We start from the raw sequence: 26,491 nt of genomic DNA, 5'->3' as shown, positions 1-26,491 counted from the left end.
ATATATGTATGTACTCTATTTATTTTACTTGTACATATTTATTCCATTTATTTTATTTTGTTAACATGTTTGGTTTTGTTGTCTGTCTCCCCCTTCTAGACTGTGAGCCCGCTGTTGGGTAGGGACCGTCTCTAGATGTTGCCAACTTGTACCTCCCAAGCGCTTAGTACAGTGCTCTGCACACAGTAAGCGCTCAATAAAGACGATTGAATGAATATAGAGGTGGTCCCTCCCCCTATAGAAGGGGGAGACAGACAACAAAACAATGTCAGCCATCAGTTCATGACACCTCCCCAGATTCTATGTATCGTAGTCATGGGGTGAGCCCACTGTTGGGTAGGGACCGTCTCTATATGTTGCCAACTTGGACTTCCCAAGCGCTTAGTACAGTGCTCTGCACACAGTAAGCGCTCAATAAATACGATTGATTGATTGATTGATTGATTGATTGATTGATTGATTGAAAAGCAGCGTAGCCTAATAGAGCACGTGCCAGGGGATCAAAGCACCCAGTTTCTAACCCCAGCTCTGACCCTCGTCTGCTGTGCGACCTTGGGCAGGTTACTTTACTTGAACCCATGACCTCTGACTCCCAAGCCTGCGCTCTTTCCACTGAGCCACACCGTACCAAGCGCTGGGAAAGAATACACAAGTTGGTAAGCCAACTTTAAAATAAAACCGACTTTACATTTCCCGAGGCAGAATGAAACCAAGTGACCGAATAAGTCATTCCTTACCAAATGTCCGAGGAGAGCCCCGTATTTGAATTCCCACACGGGAGCCTGCAATCGGAAGACTTCAATGACGTCATCCTCTCTCATTATTGGCATGGGGGAGCCAGTTGGACAGAAAGTATAAAGAGCTTGACAGTAAGGATCAGGTTTAGGACGGAAATCGAAGCGCCTTTTTATGGAAAAAAGAAAAGATTAGTTTGAAATGAAGGGGCTTAAACTGGTACCCCACAATCAATCAATCAATCGTATTTATTGAGCGCTTACTATGTGCAGAGCACTGTACTAAGCGCTTGAGAAGTACAAATTGGCAACACATAGAGACAGTCCCTACCCAACAGTGGGCTCACAGTCTAAAAGACAATAACCTTTGGAGCATAAATTCACTGGCTTTAACTAAGAACTCTTTTATATTTCATTACAAACCACTTCCACTTGGTTCTGGAAGTGGTTAGAGAAGCAGCGTGGCTCCGTGGAAAGAGCCCGGGCTTTGGAGTCAGAGGTCATGGGTTCAAATCCCGGCTCCGCCAACTGTCAGCTGGGTGACTTTGGGCAAGTCACTTCACTTCTCTGAACCTCAGTTCCCTCATCTGTAAAATGGGGATGAAGACTGTGAGCCCCCCGAGGGACAACCTGATCACCTTGTAACCTCCCCCAGCGCTTAGAACAGTGCTTTGCACATAGTAAGTGCTTAACAAATGCCATCATCATTAATATTATTCTTATTCTGTTACATAGAATTATTAGGCATAATCCTGCCCTCAACGAGTTTCCAATCTAGTGGGGAAGCCAGACATTAAAATACATTTCAAGAAAGGGAAGCAATTGAGTAGCTTGGTAAAAAAAGTGCTTAGTACAGTGCTCTGCACACAGTAAGCGCTCAATAAATACGATTGAGTATAATGATATGTATATATTGGACTGAGCCCCCTCCTCATCCCCCCACCTTACCTCCTTCCCCTCCCCACAGCACCTGTATATATGTATATATGTTTGTACATATTTATTACTCTATTTTATTTGTACATATTTATTCTATTTATTTTCCTTTGTTAATATGTTTTGTTTTGTTCTCTGTCTCCCCCTTCTAGACTATAAGCCCGCTGTTGGGTAGGGACCGTCTCTATACGTTGCCAACTTGGACATCCCAAGCGCTTAGTCCAGTGCTCTGCACACAGTAAGCGCTCAATAAATACGATTGAATGAATGAATGACTGTGTCCAATTTAACTTGAGTCTACCCCAGTTAGAACAGTGCTTGACACACAATAAGCGCTTAAAATACAATAATCATCATCATCATAATGATAATAATATAAATACCGAGGAGCGAGGGGGTGAGGTGAGGACTTCAGTGCAAAGGGTTTGAGGAATCAAATGTGTAGGTGACTCAGTAAAGAGGGAAATATCAATCATCGTCATCATCATCATCAATCGTATTTATTGAGCGCTTACTGTGTGCAGAGCACTGTACTAAGCGCTTGGGAAGTACAAGTTGGTAACATATAGAGACAGTCCCTACCCAGCAGTGGGCTCACAGTCTAAAAGGGGGAGTCAATTAGTGGTATTTACTGGGCACTTATTGGGGGTCGAGCACTGTACTAAATGCTTGGGAGAGTCCAACAGTTGGTAGACACGATCCCTGCCCACACTGAGCTTACAGTGTAGAGAAGATGAATTAAAATAAATAGCAGTGCTGTGGCCCTGAAGTTGGGGTGATGATAATAATAATAATAATAATGGCATTTATTAAGCCCTTACTATATGCAAAGCACTGTTCTAAGCGCTGGGGAGGTTACAAGGTGATCAGGTTGTCCCTCAGGGGGCTCACAGTCTTAATCCCCATTTTACAGATGAGGTCATTGAGGCACAGAGAAGTTCAGTGACTTGCCCAAAGTCACCCAGCTGACAATTGGTGGAGCCGGGATTTGAACCCATGACCTCTGACTCCAAAGCCCGGGCTCTTTCCACTGAGCCACGCTGCTTCAGAGCTTAAGGGTTATAGAGTCAAGTGCCCTGACAACACGGAAGGGAGAGGGGGCAGAGAAAAATGAGGACTTAGTTGGGGAAGGCCACTGGAAGAGATGTGATTTTAACAGGGCTTTGAAAAGTGGTGGGCCGTCATACATAAAAGGGGAGAAAAGGGGAGTTTCAGGTCATTCATTTATTCATTCAATCGTATTTATTGAATAATAAATTCATTATTATTATTATATATAGAAATTATAATGATATAAATTATTATTATAAATAATAATAGAGACAGTCCCTACCCAACAACGGGCTCACAGTCTAGAAGGGGGAGACAGACAACGAAACAAAACAGGTAGACAGGTGTCAAAGTCATCAGAACAAATATTTATTACTCTATTTATTTATTTATTTATTTATTTATTTTACTTGTACATTTCTATCCTATTTATTTTATTTTGTTGGTATGTTTGGTTCCGTTCTCTGTCTCCCCCTTTTAGACTGTGAGCCCACTGTTGAGTAGGGACTGTCTCTATGTGTTGCCAATTTGTACTTCCCAAGCGCTTAGTACAGTGCTCTGCACATAGTAAGCGCTCAATAAATACGATTGATTGATTGATTGAATTAAAGCTCTAGGCCCATCATTATTTATTTATTTTGCTTGTACATATCTATTCTATTTATTTTATTTTGTTAGTATGTTTGGTTTTGTTCTCCGTCTCCCCCTTTTAGACTGTGAGCCCACTGTTGGGGAGGGACTGTCTCTAGATGTTGCCAATTTGTACTTCCCAAGCGCTTAGTACAGTGCCCTGCACAGAGTAAGCGCTCAATAAATACGATTGATGATGATGATGATTAACAAAATAAATAGAAGAGTAAATATGCACAAGTAAAATAAATAGAGTAATAAATCTGTACAAACAGATATACAGGTGCTGTGGGGAGGGGAAGGAGGTAGGGCAGGGAGGATGGGGAGGAGGAGAAGAAAAAGGGGGCTCGGTCTGGGAGGGCCTCCTGGAGGAGGTGAGCTCTCAGTAGGGCTTGGAAGGGAGGTCATTCATTCAGTTGTATTTATTGAGCGCTTACTGTGTGCGGAGCACTGTACTAAGCGCTGGGGAAGTCCAAGTTGGCAACATACAGAGACGGTCCCTACCCAACAGCGGGCTCACGGTCTAGAAGACGGGCTCACAGGTCAGTGGGATGGGCAGTGGGGCAAGATGGAGCTACAGAGAGTAGGTTGGCATTAGAGGAGCAGAGTGCGAGGCTCCATTGTGTAGATGATCAAGGGTTAGTACAGTGCTCTGCACACAGTAAGCGCTCAATAAATACGATTGAATGAATGAGCAAAGTAGAACGGAGAGACTTCTATTGAATTCCCCCCCATCTTACCTCCTTCCCTTCCCCACAGCACCTGTATATATGTATATATGTTTGTACATATTTATTACTCTATTTTACTTGTACATATCTATTCTATTTATTTTATTTTGTTAGTATGTTTCGTTTTGTTCTCTGTCTCCCCCTTTTAGACTGTGAGCCCACTGTTGGGTAGGGACTGTCTCTATATGTTGCCAATTTGTACTTCCCAAGCGCTTAGTACAGTGCTCTGCACATAGTAAGCGCTCAATAAATACGATTGATGATGATGATGATGAATTGTCCTCTCCCAAGCGCTTGGTACATCGCTCTGCCATTGCTCGTTTGATTGATTGGTAAGGACGTTCGTTCATTCGTTCATTCATTCGTATTTATCGAGCGCTTACTGTGTGCAGAGCACTGTACTAAGCGCTTGGGAAGTACAAATCGGCAACAGATAATAATAATGATAGCATTTATTAAGCGCTTACTGTGTGCAAAGCACTGTTCCAAGTGCTGGGGAGGTTACAAGGTGATCAGGTTGCCCCACGGGGGGCTCACAGTCTTAATCCCCCTTTTATAGATGAGGTAACTGAGGCACAGAGAAGTGAAGCGACTTGCCCAGAGTCACACAGCTGGCAATTGGCGGAGCCAGGATTTGAACCCATGACCTCTGACTCCAAAGCCCGGGCTCTTTCCATTGAGCCACAGGTCCCTGCCCAACAACGGACGTTGATGCGGTGGTGAATGGACGACAGCTCTGCAGGTCCTTGAGGAGCTGGGAGGAGTAGACTGAACGGTTTTGGGGGTTTGTTTTTTTTTTTAGAAAAATGATCCGGGAGGCAGAGTGAAGTACAGACCGGAGTGGGGAGAAACTGGAGGCTATTCTATTTATTTACATATCTATTCTATTTATTTTATTTTGTTAGTATGTTTGGTTTTGTTCTCTGTCTCCCCCTTCTAGACTGTGAGCCCGCTGTTGGGTAGGGACTGTCTCTATATGTCGCCAAATTGTACTTCCCAAGCGCTTAGTACAGTGCTCTGCACACCGTAAGCGCTCAATAAATACGATTGACTGATTGATTGATTGGAGGCGGGGGAGTCGGCAAGGAGGCGACTGATGCTTTAGTCAAACTCATCATATGGGGAGGAGATAAGATTAGGCAGGGAAGGCTCCCTGGAGGAGCTGGCAGGTGATTTTAGAACAGGGATCAGTGCTTAGAACAGTGCTTTGCACATAGTAAGCACTTAATAAATGTCATTATTATTATTATTATTATTATTATTATTTTAATAACAGCTTCAAACACGGAGTGGTTTTCAATAGGTCTACCAGAGGAGAAGTACGTGGGAGTTCCGGGCCGGAAAGAGGCAGAGAGCAAAAGGGCAAGAGAGATGAGAGCGAGACTCAGTGAATAGGTTAGAATTAAATCAATCAATCAATCAATCATCATCATCATCATCATAATGGCATTTGTTAAGCGCTTACTATGTGCAAAGCACTGTTCTAAGCGCTGGGGGGATACAAGGTGATCGGGTTGTCCCGCGTGGGGCTCACAGTCATCACCCCCATTTTCCAGATGAGGTAACTGAGGCTCCGAGAAGTGAAGTGACTTGCCCAAGGTCACACAGCAGGCATGTGGCCGGAGTGGGGATTCGAACCCACGACCTCTGACTCCAAAGCCCGGGCTTTTCCCACTGAGCAACGCTGCCTCTCAATCGTATTTATTGAGCGCTTACTATGTGCAAAGCACTGTTCTAAGCGCTGGGGGGATACAAGGTGATCGGGTTGTCCCGCGTGGGGCTCACAGTCATCATCCCCATTTTCCAGATGAGGTAACTGAGGCTCCGAAAAGTGAAGTGACTTGCCCAAGGTCACACAGCAGGCATGTGGCCGGAGTGGGGATTCGAACCCACGACCTGTGACTCCAAAGCCCGGGCTTTTCCCACTGAGCAACGCTGCCTCTCAATCGTATTTATTGAGCGCTTACTGTGTGCAGAGCACTGTACTGAGCGCTTGGGAAGTACAAGTTGGCAACGTAGAGAGACGGTCCCTACCCAACAGCGGGCTAAAGGACCAAAGGGAGAGCAGAATGAGGACAAGTAGGGCTTAGCGCTTAGTCCAGTGCTCTGCACACAGTAAGCGCTCAATAAATGCGATTGAATGAATAGGGTTTAGGGAGTTGAAAGGGTCTGAAGGCTGATGGGGAGGAGGTTCTGCTTAATATGGAGATGGCCGGGCAACCAGTGGACGTTTTCGAGGAGTGAGAAGATCAATCAATCAATCAATCAATCAATCGTATTTATTGAGCGCTTACTGTGTGCAGAGCACACAGTTGTGGGAAGATGGGCGAGGAAGAATTTTTTTTAGCAAAATGAGCCAGGCAGAAGAGTGGAGGAGGCAGGGAGGTCAGCAAGGAGGCTGTTGCAGTAGCTAGGGTGGGATTGCCAACTTGGACTTCCCAAGCGCTTAGTACAGTGCTCTGCACACAGTAAGCGCTCAATAAATACGATTGATTGATTGATTCGGTGACTGCTTGGACTGATATGTTGCCAATTTGTACTTCCCAAGCGCCTAGTACAGTGCTCTGCACACAGTAAGCGCTCAATAAATATGATTGATTGATTGATTCGGTGACTGCTTGGACTATGTTGCCAACTTGTACTTCCCAAGCGCCTAGTACAGTGCTCTGCACAGAGTAAGCGCTCAATAAATATGATTGATTGATTGATTGATTTGGTGACTGCTTGGACTGATATGTTGCCAATTTGTACTTCCCAAGCGCTTAGTACTGTGCTCTGCACACAGTAAGCACTCAATAAATATGATTGATTGATTCGGTGACTGCTTGGACTGATATGTTGCCAACTTGTACTTCCCAAGCGCTTAGTACAGTGCTCTGCACCAGCCAGCGCTCGATAAATACGATTGAACGAATGAATGACTGTGGTAGCATATTGGATTCATTCAATCGTATTTATCGAGCGCTTACTGGGTGCAGAGCATTCATTCATTCATTCAATCGCATTTATTGAGCGCTTACTGTGTGCAGAGCACTGTACTAAGCACTTGGGGAGTACAAGTCGGCAACATATAGGGACAGTCCCAACAACGGGCTCACAGTCTTGTTCTCTCCCAAGTGATTCATTCATTCATTCAATCGTATTTATTGAGCGCTTACTGTGTGCAGAGCACTGTAGTAAGCGCTTGGGAAGTCCAAGTTGGCAACATATAGAGACGGTCCCTACCCAACAGTGGGCTCACAGTCTAGACGGTGCCGAAACCCGGGGTCGAACCAGGGACCTTTAGATCTTCAGTCTAACGCTCTCCCTACTGAGCTATTTCGGCCCCGTGATTAGTAATAATAATAATAATAATAACGATGATTATGGTATTTGATAAGCCCGTACTATGTGCCAGGCACTGTACTGAGCGTTGGGGTAGATACGAGGCAGTCGGGTTGCCCAGAGTCCTTGTCCCACAGAGGATTCACAGTCTTAATCCCCCCATATATGTTTGTACATATTTATTATTCTATTTATTTATTTATCTTACTTGTACCTATCTATTCTGTTTATTTTATTTTGTTAGTATGTTTGGTTTTGTTCTCTGTCTCCCCCTTCTAGACTGTGAGCCCACTGTTGGGTAGGGACCGTCTCTAGATGTTGCCAACTTGTACTTCCCAAGCGCTTAGTACAGTGAGTAAGCACTCGATAAATACGATTGATTGATTGATTGATTTTACAGGTGAGGGAACTGAGGCACAGAGAAGTGAAGTGACTTGCCCAAAGTCACACAGCAAGAGAAGCAGCAGAGCCGGAATTAGACCCCGTGTCCTTCTGACTCCCAAGCTCTATCCGCCAGGCCATACAGTGCTCAAATCAACAACAATCGTATTTATTGAGCGCTTACTGTGTGCAGAGCACTGTACTAAGCACTTATGAAACACACATGTAAAAATGAGCGTCAGTGTTCAATAAATATGCTTAAGGGCTGAGGTTGGATATTAGGAATCAATCAGTGGCATTTATTGAGCGTGAAGGAGTTAGGGTGGCGGGCTATAGGTAGAGCACTGTACTAAGCGCTTGGGAAGTCCAAGTCGGCAAATTGAGAAGCAGCGTGGCTCGGTGGAAAGAGCACAGGCTTTGGAGTCAGAGGTCATGGGTTTGAATCCCGGCTCCGCCACATCAATCAATCAATCAATCAATCGTATTTATTGAGCGCTTACTGTGTGCCGAGCACTGGACTAAGCGCTTGGGAAGTCCAAGTTGGCAACATATAGAGACGGTCTCTACCCAACAGCGGGCTCACAGTCTAGAAGGGGGAGACCGAGAACAAAACAAAACATATTAACAAAATAAAATAAACAGAATAGATATGTACAAGTAAAATAAATAGAGTAATAAATACGTACAAACATATATACATATATACAGGTGCTGTGGGGAAGGGAAGGAGGTAAGGCGGGGGGGATGGAGAAGGGGAGGAGGGGGAGAGGAGAGACCTTGGGCAAGTAATAATAATAATAATAATAATAATAATAATGGCATTTGCTAAGCGCTTACTATGTGCAAAGCACTGTTCTAAGCGCTGGGGGGATACAAGGTGATCAGGGTGTCCCACATGGGGCTTACAGTCATCATCCCCATTTTACAGATGAGGTAACTGAGGCTCTGAGAAGTGAAGTGACTTGCCCAAGATCACACAGCAGCCATGTGGCGGAGCCGGGATTCGAACCCACGGCCTCTGACTCCAAAGCCCGGGCTCTTTCCACTGAGCCACGCTGCTTCTCTAGCCCACGGGGCAAGTCACTTCACTTCTCCGAGCCTCAGTTCCCTCATCTGTAAAATGAGGATGAAGACTGTGAGCCCCCCGTGGGACAACCTGATCACCTTCTATCCCCCCAGCGCTTAGAACAGTGCTTCGCACATAGTAAGCGCTTAACAAATGCCATCATCATCATTATTATTATTATTATATAGAGACGGTCGCTACCCAACAACGGGCTCTCAGATGCAAGGTAGTCAGGTTGTCCCCCGTGGGGCTCAGTCTTAATCCCCATTTTCCAGATGAGGGAACTGAGGCCCAGAGGAGTGACTTGCCCAAGGTCACAGAGCAGACGAGTTGAGGAGCCGGGCTTGGATAGAGCGCGTTCCCGGGAGCGCAGGGACCCCGACCTTCCGCGTCCCCCCCCTCAGGGAGGACTCCAGAGATGTGAAGATGGGACTGACGGCCTAATGGCTAGAGCACGGGGCTGGGAGTCAGAAGGTTGTGGGTTCTAATCCTGCCTCCTCTACTTGTCTGCTGTGTGACCTTGGGCAAATAATAATAATAATAATAATGGCATTTGTTAAGCGCTTACTTTGTGCAGACTGTGAGCCCACTGTTGGGTAGGGACCGTCTCTATATCATCATCAATCGTATTTATTGAGCGCTTACTATGTGCAGAGCACTGGACTAAGCGCTTGGGAAGTACAAATTGGCAACATAGAGACAGTCCCTACCCATATGTCGCCAACTTGTCCTTCCCAAGTGCTTAGTCCAGTGCTCTGCACACAGTAAGCGCTCAATAAATGCGACTGATTGATTGATTGCAGAGCACAAATCGCTCCACTTCTCTGTGCCTCAGTTACCTCATCTGTAAAATGGTGATTAAGACGCTGAGCCCCGCATGGGACGGGGACTGTGTCCAACCCGATTTGCTCGGTGCCCCAGACTGAGCCCCCTCCTTCCTCTCCCCCTCGTCCCCCTCGCCATCCCCCCCATCTTACCTCCTTCCCTTCCCCACAGCACCTGTATATATGTATATATGGTTGTACATATTTATTACTCTATTTATTTTACTTGTACATATCTATTCTATTTATTTTATTTTGTTAGTATGTTTGGTTTTGTTCTCTGTCTCCCCCTTTTAGACTGTGAACCCACTGTTGGGTAGGGACTGTCTCTATATGTTGCCAACTTGTACTTCCCAAGCCCCTAGTACAGTGCTCTGCACGTAGTAAGCGCTCAATAAATACGATTGATGATGATGATTGTACATATTTATTACTCTATTTATTTTATTTGTACGTATTTATTCTATTTATTTTATTTTGTTAATATGCTTTATTTTGTTTTCTGTCTCCCCCTTCTAGACTGTGAGCCCGCTGTTGGGTAGGGAACGTCTCTAGATGTTGCCAACTTGTACTTCCCAAGCGCTTAGTCCAGTGCTCTGCACACAGTAAGTGCTCAAGAAATACGATTGAATGAATGAAAGTATCCACCCGGGCACTCGGTACAGTGCCTGACACATAGTAAGCGCTTAACCAATACCACAGTTATTATTATCTGATGGGACTTGGTGACAGATCGACTATTTGGGTTGAAGGTGATGGATGGTCAAGGAAAACGCCAAGGCCGCAGGCTTGTGAGACCAGGAGAGCGGTGATGCTGTCTACAGTCTCACCGGTCTCAGCTCCACAACATCGCCAAGATCCGCCCTTTCCTCTCCATCCAAACCGCTACCCTGTTCGTTCAAACTCCCATCCTATCCCGACTGGATTACTGCATCAGCCTCCTCTCTGATCTCCCATCCTCCTGTCTCTCCCCACTTCAATCCATACTTCACGCCGCTGCCCAGATTGTCTTTGTCCAGAAACACTCTGGACATGTTACTCCCCTCTTCAAAAATCTCCAGTGGCTACCAATCAACCTACGCATCAGGCAAAAACTCCTGACTCTCGGCTTCAATGCTGTCCATCCCCTCGCCCCCTCCTACCTCACCTTCCTTCTCTCCTTCTCCAGCCCAACCCGCCCCCTCCGCTCCTCTGCTGCCGCTAACCTCCTCACCGTTAGGCCTCGTTCTCGCCTGTCCCGCCGTCGACCCCCGGCCCACGTCCTCCCCCTGGCTTGGAATGGCCTCCCTCTGCCCATCCGCCACGCTAGCTCTCTTCCTCCCTTCAAGGCCCTACTGAGAGCTCACCTCCTCCAAGAGGCCTTCCCAGATTGAGCCCCCTTCTTCCTCTCCCCCTCCCCATCCCCCCCACCCTCCCTCCTTCCCCTCCCCACAGCACCTGTATATATGTTTGTACAGATTTATTACTCTATTTATTTTCCTTGTGCATATTTACTATTCTATTTATTTTATTTTGTTAATACATTTTGTTTTGTTGTCTGTCTCCCCCTTCTAGACTGTGAGCCCGCTGTTGGGTAGGGACCGTCTCTATATGCTGCCAACTTGGACTTCCCAAGCGCTTAGTACAGTGCTCTGCACACTCTCCCCCTTCTAGACTGTGAGCCCGCTGTTGGGTAGGGACCGTCTCTAGATGTTGCCAACTTGCACTTCCCAAGCGCTTAGTACAGTGCTCTGCACACAGTAAGCGCTCAATAAATACGATTGAATGAATGAATGAATGATGGGAAGTCAAGGGGAGGAGAGGGTTTAGGTCAAGCTTGGGAGAATTCAATTTAAGTCAATAAAAATTTAATCTAATGGGGGAGAGCTGTAGTCCGACAAATCGGAGTGGAGGGGAGTGCCAGCGCAGAGAAAGAGTTGGTAGTAGCGGAGATGAATAATAATAATAATATCAATCAATCAATTAATCGTATTTATTGAGCACTTACTGTATGCAGAGCACTGTACTAAGCACTTGGGAAGTACAAGTTGGCAACATTTTTAGACTGTGAGCCCACTGTTGGGTAGGGACTGTCTCTATATGTTGCTAATTTGTACTTCCCAAGCGCTTAGTACAGTGCTCTGCACATAGTAAGCGCTCAATAAATACGATTGATGATGATATAGAGATGGCAATAATAATGGCATTTATTAAGCGCTTACTATGTGCAAAGCACTGTTCTAAGCGCCGGGGAGGTTACAAAGCAATCAGGTTGTCCCACGGGGGGCTCGCAGTCTTAACCCCCATTTTCCAGATGAGGTAACTGAGGCCCAGAGAAGTGAAGTGACTTGTCCAAGTCACACAGCGGACAGTTGGCGGAGCCGGGATTTGAACCCATGACCTCCGACTCCAAAGCCCGGGCTCCTTCAACTGAGCCAAGCTGCTTCTCTAACAAGGACGAGAACAAGGATCTGGTGAGTTCTTTTAGACTGAGAGCCCACTGTTGGGTAGGGACTGTCTCTATATGTTGCCAACTTGTACTTCCCAGGCGCTTAGTACAGTGCTCTGCACACAGTAAGCGCTCAATAAATACGATTGATGATGATGATGATGAGTAAGTTGGGTTAAGAGGTCCAAGGAATAGGATCTGGCGTGCCCTGGGAGAGAGTGGATAAGCAGGAGGGAGAGAGGCGATCAAGTGGCTTCCAGTCGGTGGTCAGGAGTTTCTCCTTTCCTTGGAGAGGAATGGGCAACTCCTGGAGGATTTTAAGGAATAATAATAATAATAATAATGGCATTTATTAAGCGCTTACTGTATGCAAAGCACTGTTCTAAGCGCTGGGGAGGTTACAAGGTGATCAGGTTGTCCTGAGGAGGGCTTACAGTCTTCATCCCCATTTTCCAGATGAGGGAACTGAGGCCCAGAGAAGTGAAGTGACTTGCCCAAAGTCACACAGCTGACAATTGGCGGAGCCGGGATTTGAACCCATGACCTCTGACTCCGAAGCCCGGGCTCTTTCCATTGCGTGTGGAATCGTATTTTAGAGAAATGAGCCAGGCAGCAGAATGCTGCCCGTTGTTGGGTAGGGACCGTCTCTATATGTTGCCAACTTGTCCTTCCCAAGCGCTTAGTACAGTGCTCACTAAATACGATTGAATGAATGAATGAATGAATGAATAAATGAATAGACTGGAGGCAAGAAGACCCGTGAAGAGGCTGATGCAGTGGTCAGGCTGGGCTTACGACACGATTATGTCATATTATGATTATGCTTTGCACCTAGGGAGCGCTTGACAAATACCATCGTCATCATTATTATTATTAATATAATAATAATAATAATTAGAGAAGCAGAGTGGCTCAATGGAAAGAGCATGCGCTTGGGAGTCAGAGGTCAGGGGTTCAAATCCCTGCTCTACCAATTGTCCGCTGTGTGACTTTGTGTAAGTCACTTCACTTCTCTGCGCCTCAGTTCCCTCATCTGCAAAATGGGGATGAAGACTGGGAGCCCCCCGTGGGACAACCTGATCACCTTGTATCCTCCCCAGCGCTTAGAACAGTGCTTTGCACATAGTAAGCGCTGAACAAATGCCATTATTATTATTATTATTATCACAGACTGTGAGCTCGTTGTGGGCAGGGACTGTCTCTATTGCTGCACTGTACTTTCCCACGCGCTTAGTACAGCGCTCCGCACACAGTCGGCGCTCAATAAATAGTACGGAATGAGTGAATTAGGAGGGGCGGGGAGGGGAAGTGGGGCAGGGAGGAAGACGGGAGTGAGGTAAAGGAGGAGGAAGAAAATGGCTTTCGCCATCCTAGTGTTCAGTTGCTGCTGCCTAATCCTGTGTTTGTTCATTTATTCAGTTGTATTTAATCAATCAATCAATCAATCGTATTGATTGAGCGCTGACTGTGTGCAGAGCACTGTACTAAGCGCTTGGGAAGGACAAGTTGGCAACATAGAGAGACGGTCCCTACTTAACAGGGGGCTCACAGTCTACTGAGCGCTTACTGTGTGCCAATTACTGTACTACTACTACTAATAATAATAATGGCATTTGTTAAGCGCTTACTATGTGCACAGCACTGTTCCTCAGTCAAGGAGACTGATCCCCTTGTAACCTCCCCAGCGCTTAGAACAGTGCTTTGCACATAGTAAGCGCTTAACAAATGCCATTATTATTATTATTATTAAACTCACTGTGGGCAGCGAATATGTGTCTCTTCATTGTTGTATTATCCATTCATTCAATCGTATTTATTGAGCGCTTACTGTGTGCAGGGCACTGTACTAAGCGCTTGGGAAGGACAAGTCGGCAACATCTAGAGACGGTCCCCGCCCAACAGCGGGCTCACGGTCTAGAAGGGGGGAGACAGGCAACGAAAACAAGCAATCAATCAATCAATCAATCATATTTATTGAGCGCTTACTATGTGCAGAGCACTGTACTAAGCGCTTGGGAAGTACAAATTGGCATCACATAGAGACAGTCCCTACCCAACAGTGGGCTCACAGTCTAAGAGACTGCTATTTTTTTGCTATTGACAGACATCAATAGCAAAAAAATAAATAGAATTAAAGCTATATACCCATGATTAATAAATAAAATAAAAATATGTACATTCATTGATTCATTCAGTCGTACTTATTGAGCGCTTACTGCGTGCACAGGACTGTACTAAGCGCTTGGGAAGTGCAAGTCGGCGACATAGAGAGACGGTCCCTACCCAACAACGGGCTCACGGTCTAGAAGGGGGAGACACACAACGAAACAAAACATGTGGACGGGTGTCAAGTCGTCAGAAAAAATAGAATTAATGTTAAATGCACATCGTTAACAAAATAAATAGACTAGTAAATATGTACAAGTCAGCTGTGTGACTCTGGGCAAGTCACTTCACTTCTCTGGGCCTCAGTTCCCTCATCTGTAAAATGGGGATGAAGACTGTGAGCCCCCCGTGGGACAACCTGATCACCTTGTATCCTTCCCAGCGCTTAGCACAGCGCTTTCCACAGGAGTAGCAGCGGGGCTGAGTGGAAAGAGCCCGGGCTTTGGAGTCAGAGGTCATGGGTTCAAATCCCCGGCTCCGCCACTTGTCAGCTGGGTGACTTTGGGCAAGTCGCTTCACTTCTTTGTGCCTCAGTTACCTCATCTGTAAAATGGGGATTAAGACTGTGAGCCCCCCGTGGGACAACCTGATCACCTTGTATCCCCCTCAGCGCTTAGAACAGTGCCTGGCACACAGTAGGCGCTTAATAAATGCCATCATTATTATTCTCTGTGCCTCAGTTCCCTCATCTGTCAAATGGGGATGAAGACTGGGAGCCGCACGTGGGACAACCTGATCACCTTGGATCTACTCCAGCGCTTAGAACAGTGCTTGACATATAGTAAGCGCTTAACAAATACCATTATTATTATTATTATTATCGTCATGTGTCAAATGGGGATGAAGACTGTGAGCCCCACATGGGATAACCTGATCACCTTGTATTCCCCTGTCCCAGCGCTTAGAACAGTGCTTGGCACATAGTAAGTGCTTAACAAATACCATCATTATTATTATTATTATTGTTATTATCATCATCATCATCAATCGCATTTATTGAGCGCTTACTGTGTGCAGAGCACTGTACTAAGCGCTTGGGAAGTACAAGTTGGCAACATATAGAGACGGTCCCTACCCAACAGTGGGCTCACAGTCTAAAAGGGGGAGACAGAGAACAAAACCAAACGTACTAACAAAATAAAATAAATAGAATAGATATGTACAAATAAAATAAATAAATAAATATTTAATAAATAATAAATAATATTATCTCATCTGTAAAATGGGGATGAAGACTGTGAGCCCCACGAGGGACAACCTGATCACCTTGTATCCCCCCCCTGCCCCAAAGGGCTTAGAACAGTGCTTGGCACATAGTAAGCGCTTAACAAATACTATTATTATTATTATTATTATTATTATTATTATTATCATCTCATCTGTAAAATGGGGATGAAAACTGTGAGCCCCACGAGGGACAACCTGATCACCTTGTATCCCCCCCCCCCCCCCCGCAGGGCTTAGAACAGTGTTTGGCACATAGTAAGTGCTTAACAAATACTATTATTATTATTATTATTATTATTATTATTATTATTATTATCTCATCTGTAAAATGGGGATGAAGACTGTAAGCCCCACGAGGGACAACCTGATCACCTTGTATCCCCCCCCCCCGAAGGGCTTAGAACAGTGCTTGGCACATAGTAAGCGCTTAACAAATACCATTATTATTATTATTATTATTGTTATTATTATTATTATTATCTCACCTGTAAAATGGGGATGAAGACTGTGAGCCCCATGCGGGACAACCTGATTACCTTGGATCTACCCCAGCGCTTAGAACAGTGCTCTGCACATAGTAAGCGCTTAATAAATGCCATCATTATTATTATTATATTGGGAAGCAGCGTGGCTCAGGGGAAAGGGCCCGGGCTTTGGAGTCAGAGGTCGTGGGTTCAAATCCCGGCTCCGCCACTTGTCTGCTGTGTGACTCTGGGCAAGTCACTGAACTTCCCTGTGCCTCAGTTCCCTCATCTGTAAAATGGGGATTAAGACTGTGAGCCCCCCATCGGACAACCTGATCACCTTGTGTCCTCCTCAGCGCTTAGAACAGTGCTTTGCACATAGTAAGTGCTTAATAAATGCCATCATCATCATTATTATTACATCACAACTTCTCTGTGCCTCAGTTCCCTCATCTGTCAAATGGGGATGGAGACTGTGAGCCCCCCGGGGGACAACCTGATCACCTCGCAACCTCCCGGGCGCTTAGAACAGGGCTTTGCACATAGTAAGCGCTTAATAAATGTCATCATCATTATTATTATTGTCACAACTTCTCTGGGCCTCAGTTCCCTCATGCTTTGCACTTAGTAAGCGCTTAATAAATATCATCATTACTATTATTGTCTCAACTTCTCTGTGCCTCAGTTCTCTCATCTGTCAAAATGAAATAAATAGAATACATATGTACAAATAAAATAAATTCATTCATTCATTCCCAAGCGCTTAGTACAGTGCTCTGCACACAGTAAGCGCTCAATAAATACGATTGATGATGATGATGTCAAATGGGGATGGAGACTGTGAGCCCCCCGGGGGACAACCTGATCACCTCGTAACCTCCCCGGCGCTTAGAACAGTGCTTTGCACATAGTAAGCGCTTAATAAATGTCATCATCATCATTATTATTAAGTCACTTAACTTCTCTGTGCCTCAGTTCTCTCATCTGTCAAATGGGGATGGAGACTGTGAGCTCCCCGGGGGACAACCTGATCACCTCGCAACCTCCCCGGCGCTTAGACCAGTGCTTGGCACATAGTAAGCGCTTAATAAATGTCATCGTCGTTATTATTATCAAGTCACAACTTCTCTGGGCCTCAGTTCCCTCATGCTTTGCACTTAGTAAGCGCTTAATAAATATCATCATTATTATTATTGTCATCTGGGCCTCAGTTCCCTCGTGCTTTGCACTTAGTAAGCGCTTAATAAATGCCATCATCATCATTATTATTATTAAGTCACTTAACTTCTCTGTGCCTCAGTTCTCTCATCTGTCAAATGGGGATGGAGACTGTGAGCCCCCCGGGGGACCACCTGATCACCTCGTAACCTCCCCGGCGCTTAGAACAGGGCTTTGCACATAGTAAGCGCTTAATAAATGTCATCATTATTATTATTATTAAGTCACTTAACTTCTCTGTGCCTCAGTTCTCCCATCTGTCAAATGGGGATGGAGACTGTGAGCCCCCCGGGGGACAACCTGATCACCTCGTAACCTCCCGGGCGCTTAGAACAGGGCTTTGCACATAGTAAGCGCTTAATAAATGTCATCTTCATCATTATTATTAAGTCACAACTTCTCTGGGCCTCAGTTCCCTCATGCTTTGCACTTAGTAAGCGCTTAATAAATGCCATCATCATTATTATTATTATTATTAAGTCACAACTTCTCTGTGCCTCAGTTCTCCCATCTGTCAAATGGGGATGGAGACTGTGAGACCCCCGTGGGACAACCTGATCACCCTGTAACCTCCTCAGCAATTAGAACAGTGCTTTGCACATGGTAAGCGCTTAATAAATGCCATCATTATTATTATTAAGTCACAACTTCTCTGGGCCTCAGTTCTCTCATCTGTCAAATGGGGATGGAGACTGTGAGCCCCCCGTGGGACAACCTGATCACCTGGCAACCTCCCCGGCACTTAGAACAGTGCTTTGCACTTAGTAAGTGCTTAATACATGTCATCATCATTATTATTATTGTCACAACATCTCTGGGCCTCAGTTCCCTCGTGCTTTGTGCACTTAGTAAGTGCTTAATAAATGCCATCATCATTATTATTATTATTAAGTCACTTAACTTCTCTGTGCCTCAGTTCTCTCATCTGTCAAATGGGGATGGAGACTGTGAGCCCCCCGGGGGACAACCTGATCACCTCGTAACCTCCCCGGCGCTTAGAACAGGGTTTTGCACTTAGTAAGCGCTTAATAAATGTCATCATCGTTATTACTATTGTCACAACTTCTCTGTGCCTCAGTTCCCTCATCTGTCAAATGGGGATGGAGACTGTGAGCCCCCCGTGGGACAACCTGATCACCTTGCAACCTCCCCAGTGCTTAGAACAGTGCTTTGCACATAGTAAGCGCTTAATAAATGTCATCATCGTCATTATCATTAAGTCACAACTTCTCTGGGCCTCAGTTCCCTCATGCTTTGCACTTAGTAAGCGCTTAATAAATATCATCATTATTATTATTGTCTCAACTTCCCTGGGCCTCAGTTCCCTCATGCTTTGCACTTAGTAAGCGCTTAATAAATGTCATCATTATTATTATTATTATTAAGTCACTACTTCTCTGGGCCTCCTCAGTTCCCTCATCTGTCAAATGGGGATGGAGACTGTGAGCCCCCCGGGGGACAACCTGATCACCCCGCAACCTCCCCGGCGCTTAGAACAGTGCTTTGCACATAGTAAGCGCTTAATAAATGCCATCGTCGTTATTATTATCAAGTCACAACTTCTCTGGGCCTCAGTTCCCTCGTGCTTTGCACTTAGTAAGCGCTTAATAAATATCATCATTATTATTATTGTCACTTCACTTCTCTGGGCCTCAGTTCCCTCATCTGTCAAATGGGGACGGAGACTGTGAGCCCCCCGTGGGACAACCTGATCACCTCGCAACCTCCCCGGCGCTTAGACCAGTGCTTTGCACATAGTAAGCGCTTAATAAATGTCATCATCGTTATTATTATCAAGTCACAACTTCTCTGGGCCTCAGTTCCCTCGTGCTTTGCACTTAGTAAGCGCTTAATAAATATCATCATAATTATTATTGTCACAGCTTCTCTGGGCCTCAGTTCCCTCATGCTTTGCACTTAGTAAGCGCTTAATAAATATCATCATTATTATTACTAAGTCACAACTTCTCTGGGCCTCAGTTCCCTCATGCTTTGCACTTAGTAAGCGCTTAATAAATGTCATCATCATCATTATTATTATTAAGTCACTACTTCTCTGGGCCTCCTCAGTTTCCTCATCTGTCAAATGGGGATGGAGACTGTGAGCACCCCGTGGGAGAACCTGATCACCTCGTAACCTCCCCGGCGCTTAAAACAGTGCTTTGCACATAGTAAGCGCTTAATAAATGTCATCATCGTTATTATTATCAAGTCACAACTTCTCTGGGCCTCAGTTCCCTCGTGCTTTGCACTTAGCAAGCGCTTAATAAATATCATCATTATTATTATTGCCACAACTTCTCTGGGCCTCAGTTCCCTCATGCTTTGCACTTAGTAAGCGCTTAATAAATATCATCATTATTATTACTAAGTCACAACTTCTCTGGGCCTCAGTTCCCTCGTGCTTTGCACCTAGTAAGCGCTTAATAAATGCCATCATCATTATTATTATTATTAAGTCACTTAACTTCTCTGTGCCTCAGTTCCCTCATCTGTCAAATGGGGATGGGGACTGTGAGCCCCCCGGGGGACAACCTGATCACCTCGTAACCTCCCCGGCGCTTAGAACAGGGCTTTGCACTTAGTAAGCGCTTAATAAATGTCATCATCATTATTATTATTGTCACAACTTCTCTGGGCCTCAGTTCCCTCATGCTTTGCACTTAGTAAGCGCTTAATAAATATCATCATTACTATTATTGTCTCAACTTCTCTGTGCCTCAGTTCTCTCATCTGTCAAAATAAAATAAATAGAATACATATGTACAAATAAAATAAATTCATTCATTCATTCCCAAGCGCTTAGTACAGTGCCCTGCACACAGTAAGCGCTCAATAAATACGATTGATGATGATGATGTCAAATGGGGATGGAGACTGTGAGCCCCCCGGGGGACAACCTGATCACCTCGTAACCTCCCCGGCGCTTAGAACAGTGCTTGGCACATAGTAAGCGCTTAATAAATGTCATCATCATCATTATTATTAAGTCACTTAACTTCTCTGTGCCTCAGTTCTCTCATCTGTCAAATGGGGATGGAGACTGTGAGCTCCCCGGGGGACAACCTGATCACCTCGCAACCTCCCCGGCGCTTAGAACAGTGCTTGGCACATAGTAAGCGCTTAATAAATGTCATCGTCGTTATTATTATCAAGTCACAACTTCTCTGGGCCTCAGTTCCCTCATGCTTTGCACTTAGTAAGCGCTTAATAAATATCATCATTATTATTATTGTCACAACTTCTCTGGGCCTCCTCAGTTCCCTCATGCTTTGCACTTAGTAAGCGCTTAATAAATGTCATCATCATCATTATTATTAAGTCACAACTTCTCTGGGCCTCAGTTCCCTCGTGCTTTGCACTTAGTAAGCGCTTAATAAATGCCATCATCATCATTATTATTATTAAGTCACTTAACTTCTCTGTGCCTCAGTTCTCTCCTCTGTCAAATGGGGATGGAGACTGTGAGCCCCCCGGGGGACAACCTGATCACCTCGTAACCTCCCCGGCCCTTAGAACAGGGCTTTGCACATAGTAAGCGCTTAATAAATGTCATCATCATTATTATTATTATTAAGTCACTTAACTTCTCTGTGCCTCAGTTCTCCCATCTGTCAAAAGGGGATGGAGACTGTGAGCCCCCCGGGGGACTACCTGATCACCTCGTAACCTCCCGGGCGCTTAGAACAGGGCTTTGCACATAGTAAGCGCTTAATAAATGTCATCTTCATCATTATTATTAAGTCACAACTTCTCTGGGCCTCAGTTCCCTCATGCTTTGCACTTAGCGCTTAATAAATGTCATCATCATTATTATTATTATTAAGTCACAACTTCTCTGGGCCTCAGTTCCCTCGTGCTTTGCACTTAGTAAGCGCTTAATAAATGTCATCATTATTATTATTAAGTCACAACTTCTCTGGGCCTCCTCAGTTCCCTCATGCTTTGCACTTAGTAAGCGCTTAATAAATGTCATCATCATCATTATTATTAAGTCACAATTTCTCTGGGCCTCAGTTCCCTCGTGCTTTGCACTTAGTAAGCGCTTAATAAATGTCATCATCATTATTATTATTATTGTCACAACTTCTCTGTGCCTCAGTTCCCTCATCTGTCAAATGGGGATGGGGACTGTGAGCCCCCCGGGGGACAACCTGATCACCTGGTAACCTTCCCTGGTGCTTAGAACGGTGCTTGGCACCTAGTAAGCCCTTATAACATATGATGATGATGATGATGATGATGATTATTATTATTATTATACTAATGATGCTAATTCTTCTTTCTCTTCTTGGAGGCTCTGGGTGGGGGGCGGGGCCTGCGGCTGGCCGCCCCGTCCCTGTCCTTCCTCCGTCGGCCGCTGGGGGCGGGGCGGGGCCGTGCGCGGCACTCACCTGTAGGGCACGGGCCACTGCCGCCGGGGGGCGCTGCCGCTCCCGCTCCCGCTGCCGTCCCCGCCGAGGCCGCCAGGGGGCGACGCCCGCCCCGAGACCCCCGCCAGGAGGACCCCCAGCCACAGGCCCGCCCACGGACCCGGACCCGTAGCCGGAGGCGCCATCGCCGCGCACGCGCACACAGCCCTTCCCTTCCCCTCCCCTCCCGGCCCCGCCCACCGGCCCGAGCCCCGCCCGCCATTGGCCCGTCTCCTCCCGGGCCCCGCCCACTCCCAGAGGCCCTCGCCCACTATTGGCCCCGCCCCTCCACGGCCCCTCCCACTACTGGCCCCCCTCTCCTCCCGGGCCCCGCCCACTCCCCAGGGCCCCGCCCGCTCCTGACCCCTCTCATCCGTTCTATTCTATTCCTTCACACTACTGGCCCCGCCCACTCCCCGGGCCCCACCTACGATTGGCCCCTCTCTTCCCGGGCCCCGACCACTGCTCATGGCTCCTCCTCCCATTGGTCTTTCCCCTCCACGGCCCCGCCCACTCCTGACCCCTCTCCTTCATTCTATTCATTCCTTCACACCATTGGCCCCGCCCACTCCCCGGGCTCCGCCTACGATTGGCCCCTCTCTTCCCGGGCCCCGCCCACTCCCCTGGGCCCCTCGTCCCATTGGTCCCTCCCCTCCACGGCCCCGCCCACTCCCCACGGCCCCGCCCATTATTGCCCCCTCCTCCCGAGCCCCGCCCGCCATTGGCCCCGCTGTTCCCGGGCCCCGCCCACTCCCCCGGCCCCCGCCCACCATCGGTCCCTCTCCTACCGGGCCCCGCCCACTATTGGTCCCGCCCATCCGCGGCCCCGCCCACTCCCCGAGCCCCGCCCGCCATTGGCCCCGCTCTTCCCCGGCCCCTCCCCCCATTGGTCCCTCTCCTTCCGGCCCCCGCCCTCTCCCCAGGGGCCCGCCCGCCATTGGCCCCTTTCCTCCCGGGCCCCGCCCCTCCACGGCCCCGCCTACTACTGGCCCCCCCTCTCCTCCCGGGCCTCGCCCCCGCCCGCTTCCCCGGGCCCCGCCCACTACTGACCCCTCTCATTCATTCTTTTCATTCGTTCACACTATTGGCCCCGCCCACTACTGACCCCTCTCCTTCATTCTATTCATTCCTTCGCACTATTGGCTCCGCCCACTCCCCGGGCCCCGCCTCCCATTGGTCCCTCCCCTCGCGGGCCCCGCCCACTCCCCCGAGCCCCACCTTCCATTGGTCCCCCACCTCCACGGCCCGGGCCTCACCTACGATTGGCCCATCTCTTCCCGGGCCCCGCCCACTCCCCCGGGCCCCACCTCCCATTGGTCTCTCCCCTCCCCGGGCCCCGCCCACTCCTGACCCCTCTCATTCCTTCTATTCATTCCTTCACACTATTGGCCCCGCCCACTCCCCGGCCCCCTTCCTCCCATTGGTCCCTCCCCTCCCGGGCCCCGCCCACAGCTCCGGGCCCCTTCCTCCCATTGGTCCCTCCCCTCCCGGGCCCCGCCCACTGCTCCGGGCCCCTCCTCCCATTGGTCCCTCCCCTCCACGGCCCCGCCCACTCATGTTGTCGACTTGTCCTTCCCAAGCGCTTAGAGCAGTGCTCTGCACACAGTAGGCGCTCAGTAAATATGATTGATTGATTGATTGATTGATTCTTGGGTCCAGTGCTCTGTAACACTAGGTGTTCAATAAATGCTATTCTTTGGAAGTTCCCACATGACCATGCATCTTATCTTGGACTCTCCCAAGTGCTTAGTATAATCAATCAATCAATCAATCAATCGTATTTATTGAGCGCTTACTGTGTGCAGAGCACTGTACTAAGCGCTTGGGAAGTACTCTGCACCCACTAAGCGCGAAATAAATACGACTGATCTCCCTAAGTGCTTAGTATAGTGCTCCGGACCCAGTAAGCGCGAAATAAATGCGACTGATCTCCCTGAAAAATGGTATTTGTTAAGCACTTACTATGTGCTTAACAAGCGCTTAGTACAGTGCTCTGCACATAGTCAGCGCTCAATAAATACGATTGATTGATTGATGTGCCAAGCACTGTTCTAAGCACTGGGGTGGATACAAGGTGATCAGGTTGTCCCACGTGGGGCTCAGTCTTAATCCCCACTTTCCAGGTGAGGTAACTGAGGCACAGAGGAAGTGAAGTGACTTGCCCAGGGTGACACAGCAAACAAGCGGTGCAGTCAGGATTAGAACCCACAGCCTCTGACTCCCAAGCCCGGGCTCTGGCCGCTAAGGAGTTTACTTGGCTTACCATCTGAAATTGGCCTGGCAGCACCTCTGATGGGATAGAGAAGCAGAGAAGCAGCATGGCTCAGTGGAAAAGAGTGTGGGTTTGGAGTCAGAGGGCATGGGTTCAAATCCCTGCTCCACCAATTAATAATAATAATAATAATAATGGCATTCGTTAAGCGCTTACTATGTGCAAAGCACCGTTCTAAGCGCTGGGGGGGGATACAAGGTGATCAAGTTGTCCCACGGGGGGCTCACAGTCTTAATCCCCATTTTACAGATGAGGTGACTGAGGCACAGAGAAGTTGAGGGACTTGCCCAAAGTCACACAGCTGACAAGTGGTGGAGCTGGGAGCTGGGATGTAGTGGGCTTGGGCGTCCGAAGGTCACAGGTTCTAATCCCGGCTCTGCCACCTGTCTGCTGTGTGGCCTTGGGCGAGTCACTTCACTTTCTCTGGGCCTCAGTTACCTCGTCTGGAAAATGGAGATATATATGTATATATGTTTGTACTTATTTTTTACTCTATTTATTTATTTATTTTATTTTGTAAGTATGTTTGGTTTTGTCCTCTGTCTCCCCCTTTTAGACTGTGAGCCCACTGTTGGGTAGGGACCGTCTCTAGATGTTGCCAATTTGTACTTCCCAAGCGCTTAGTACAGTGCTGTGCACATAGTAAGCGCTCAATAAATACGATTGATTGATCGATTCATTCGATCGTATTTATTGAGCGCTTACTGTGTGCAAAGCACTGTACTAAGCGTTTGGGGAATACAAGTCAGCAACATAGAGAGACGGTTCCTACCCAACAACGGGCTCACAGTCTAGAAGGGACAACAAAACAAAGCATGGTTAGCCCTTAGCAAATACCATACTGTGTTATTATTATTACTGTTATTATTATTATTAGCAGCGTGGCTCAGTGGAAAGAGCCCGGGCTTTGGAGTCAGAGGTCATGGGTTCAAATCCCAGCTCCGCCAACTGTCTGCTGTGTGACTTTGGGCAAGTCACTTCATCATCATCATCATCATCATCAATCATATTTATTGAGTGCTTACTGTGTGCAGAGCACTGTACTAAGCGCTTGGGAAGTACAAGTTGGCAACATATAGAGACAGTCCCTACCCAACAGTGGGCTCACAGTCTAAATTGTGATGCCAATTTGTACTTCCCAAGCGCTTAGTACAGTGCTCTGCACATAGTAAGCGCTCAATAAATACGATTGATTGATTGATTGATTGATTAAAAGGACTTCACTTCTCTGGGTCTCAGTTCCCTCATCTGTAAAATGGGGATGAAGACTGTGAGCCCCCCGGGGGACAACCTGATCACCTCGTAACCTCCCCAGCGCTTAGAACGGTGCTTTGCACGTAGTAAGCGCTCAATAAATGCCATTATTGTTATTATTATTATTCTTCTCTGTGCCTCAGTGACCTCATCTGTAAAATGGGGATGAAGACTGTGAACCCCCCGGGGGATAACCTGATCACCTCGTAACCTCCCCAATGCTTAGAACAGTGCTTTGCACATAGTAAGCGCTTAACAAATACTATTATTATTATTATTATTATTCTCTGTGCCTCAGTTACCTCATCCGTAAAATGGGGATTAAAACTGTGAGCCCCCCCCCGGGGACAACCTGATCACCTCGTAACCTCCCCAGCGTTTAGAACAGTGCTTTGCACATAGTAAGTGCTTAACAAATGCCATCATTATCATTAGTATGATTATTCTCTGTGCCTCAGTGACCTCATCCATAAAATGGGGATGAAGACTGTGAGCCCCCTGAGGGACAACCTGATCACCTTGTAACCTCCCCAGCGCTTAGGACAGTACTTTGCACATAGTAAGCGCTTAATACTGTTATTGTTATTATTATTATTATTATTCTCTGTGCCTCAGTTCCCTCATCTGTAAAATGGGGATGAAGACTGTGAGCCCCCTGTGGGACAACCTGATTACCTTGTAACCTCCCCAGCGCTTAGGACAGTGCTTTGCACATAGTAAGCGCTTAATGAATGCCATTATTGTTATTATTATTATTATTCTCTGTGCCTCAGTGACCTCATCTGTAAAATGGGGATGAAGACTGTGAGCCCCCCGTGGGACAACCTGATCACCTGGTAACCTCCCCAGCGCTTAGGACAGTACTTTGCACGTAGTAAGCGCTTAATACTGTTGTTATTATTATTATTATTCTCTGTGCCTCAGTTCCCTCATCTGTAAAATGGGGATGAAGAGTGTGAGCCCCCCGGGGGACAACCTGATCACCTCGTAACCTCCCCAGCGCTTAGAACAGTGCTTTGCACATAGTAAGCGCTTAACGAATGCCATTATTATTATTATTATTATTATTATCATTATTATTATTATTATTATTATCGCACTGAAGCATCGTCGCCCCAAACCTGGCCCGCCCCGAGAGGCTTCTCGCCCCTCCCTCTGCGGCCTGGAGGGGGCGCGCGCGGAGAGCGCATGCGCCCGGAAGCGGAGAGGGCGCATGCGCGCTGCGGGAGCCCAAGGGGCGCACGCGCACTGCGGGAGCGGCGGAGAGGGCGCATGCGCGCTGCGGAAGCGGCGGGGAGGGCGCATGCGCGCTGAGGAAGCACCGCCCTCACCGTTGCATCGCCGGGGGCGGAGTGCGTGCGTGCGTGCGTGCGC

At 47.2% G+C, this 26,491-nt stretch overlaps 1 protein-coding gene and 1 non-coding gene across 2 annotated transcripts in view; both read right to left on the bottom strand.

Annotated features, from left to right (window-relative positions):
* Positions 1–21,737, bottom strand: part of CLN5 (CLN5 intracellular trafficking protein) — a 35,667-nt gene extending 13,930 nt beyond the window's left edge. Inside the window, exons 1-2 of the mRNA XM_038763023.1 lie at positions 21,574–21,737; positions 738–903 (exon numbers count right to left, since the gene is read on the bottom strand). Of these exons, the coding sequence (XP_038618951.1) occupies positions 738–903; positions 21,574–21,737 (330 nt within the window). The remainder of the gene's footprint in view (positions 1–737; positions 904–21,573) is intronic.
* On the bottom strand, positions 7,334–7,406 carry TRNAF-GAA. The gene has a single exon. It is a non-coding gene; the product is annotated as a tRNA-Phe (tRNA).
* Positions 21,738–26,491: the final 4,754 nt, after the last annotated feature.

The sequence above is a fragment of the Tachyglossus aculeatus genome, chromosome 2 (genome assembly GCF_015852505.1).
Source record: "Tachyglossus aculeatus isolate mTacAcu1 chromosome 2, mTacAcu1.pri, whole genome shotgun sequence".
Taxonomy (NCBI): Eukaryota; Metazoa; Chordata; class Mammalia; order Monotremata; family Tachyglossidae; genus Tachyglossus; species Tachyglossus aculeatus.
This window is presented reverse-complemented; position numbering and strand designations above follow the sequence as displayed.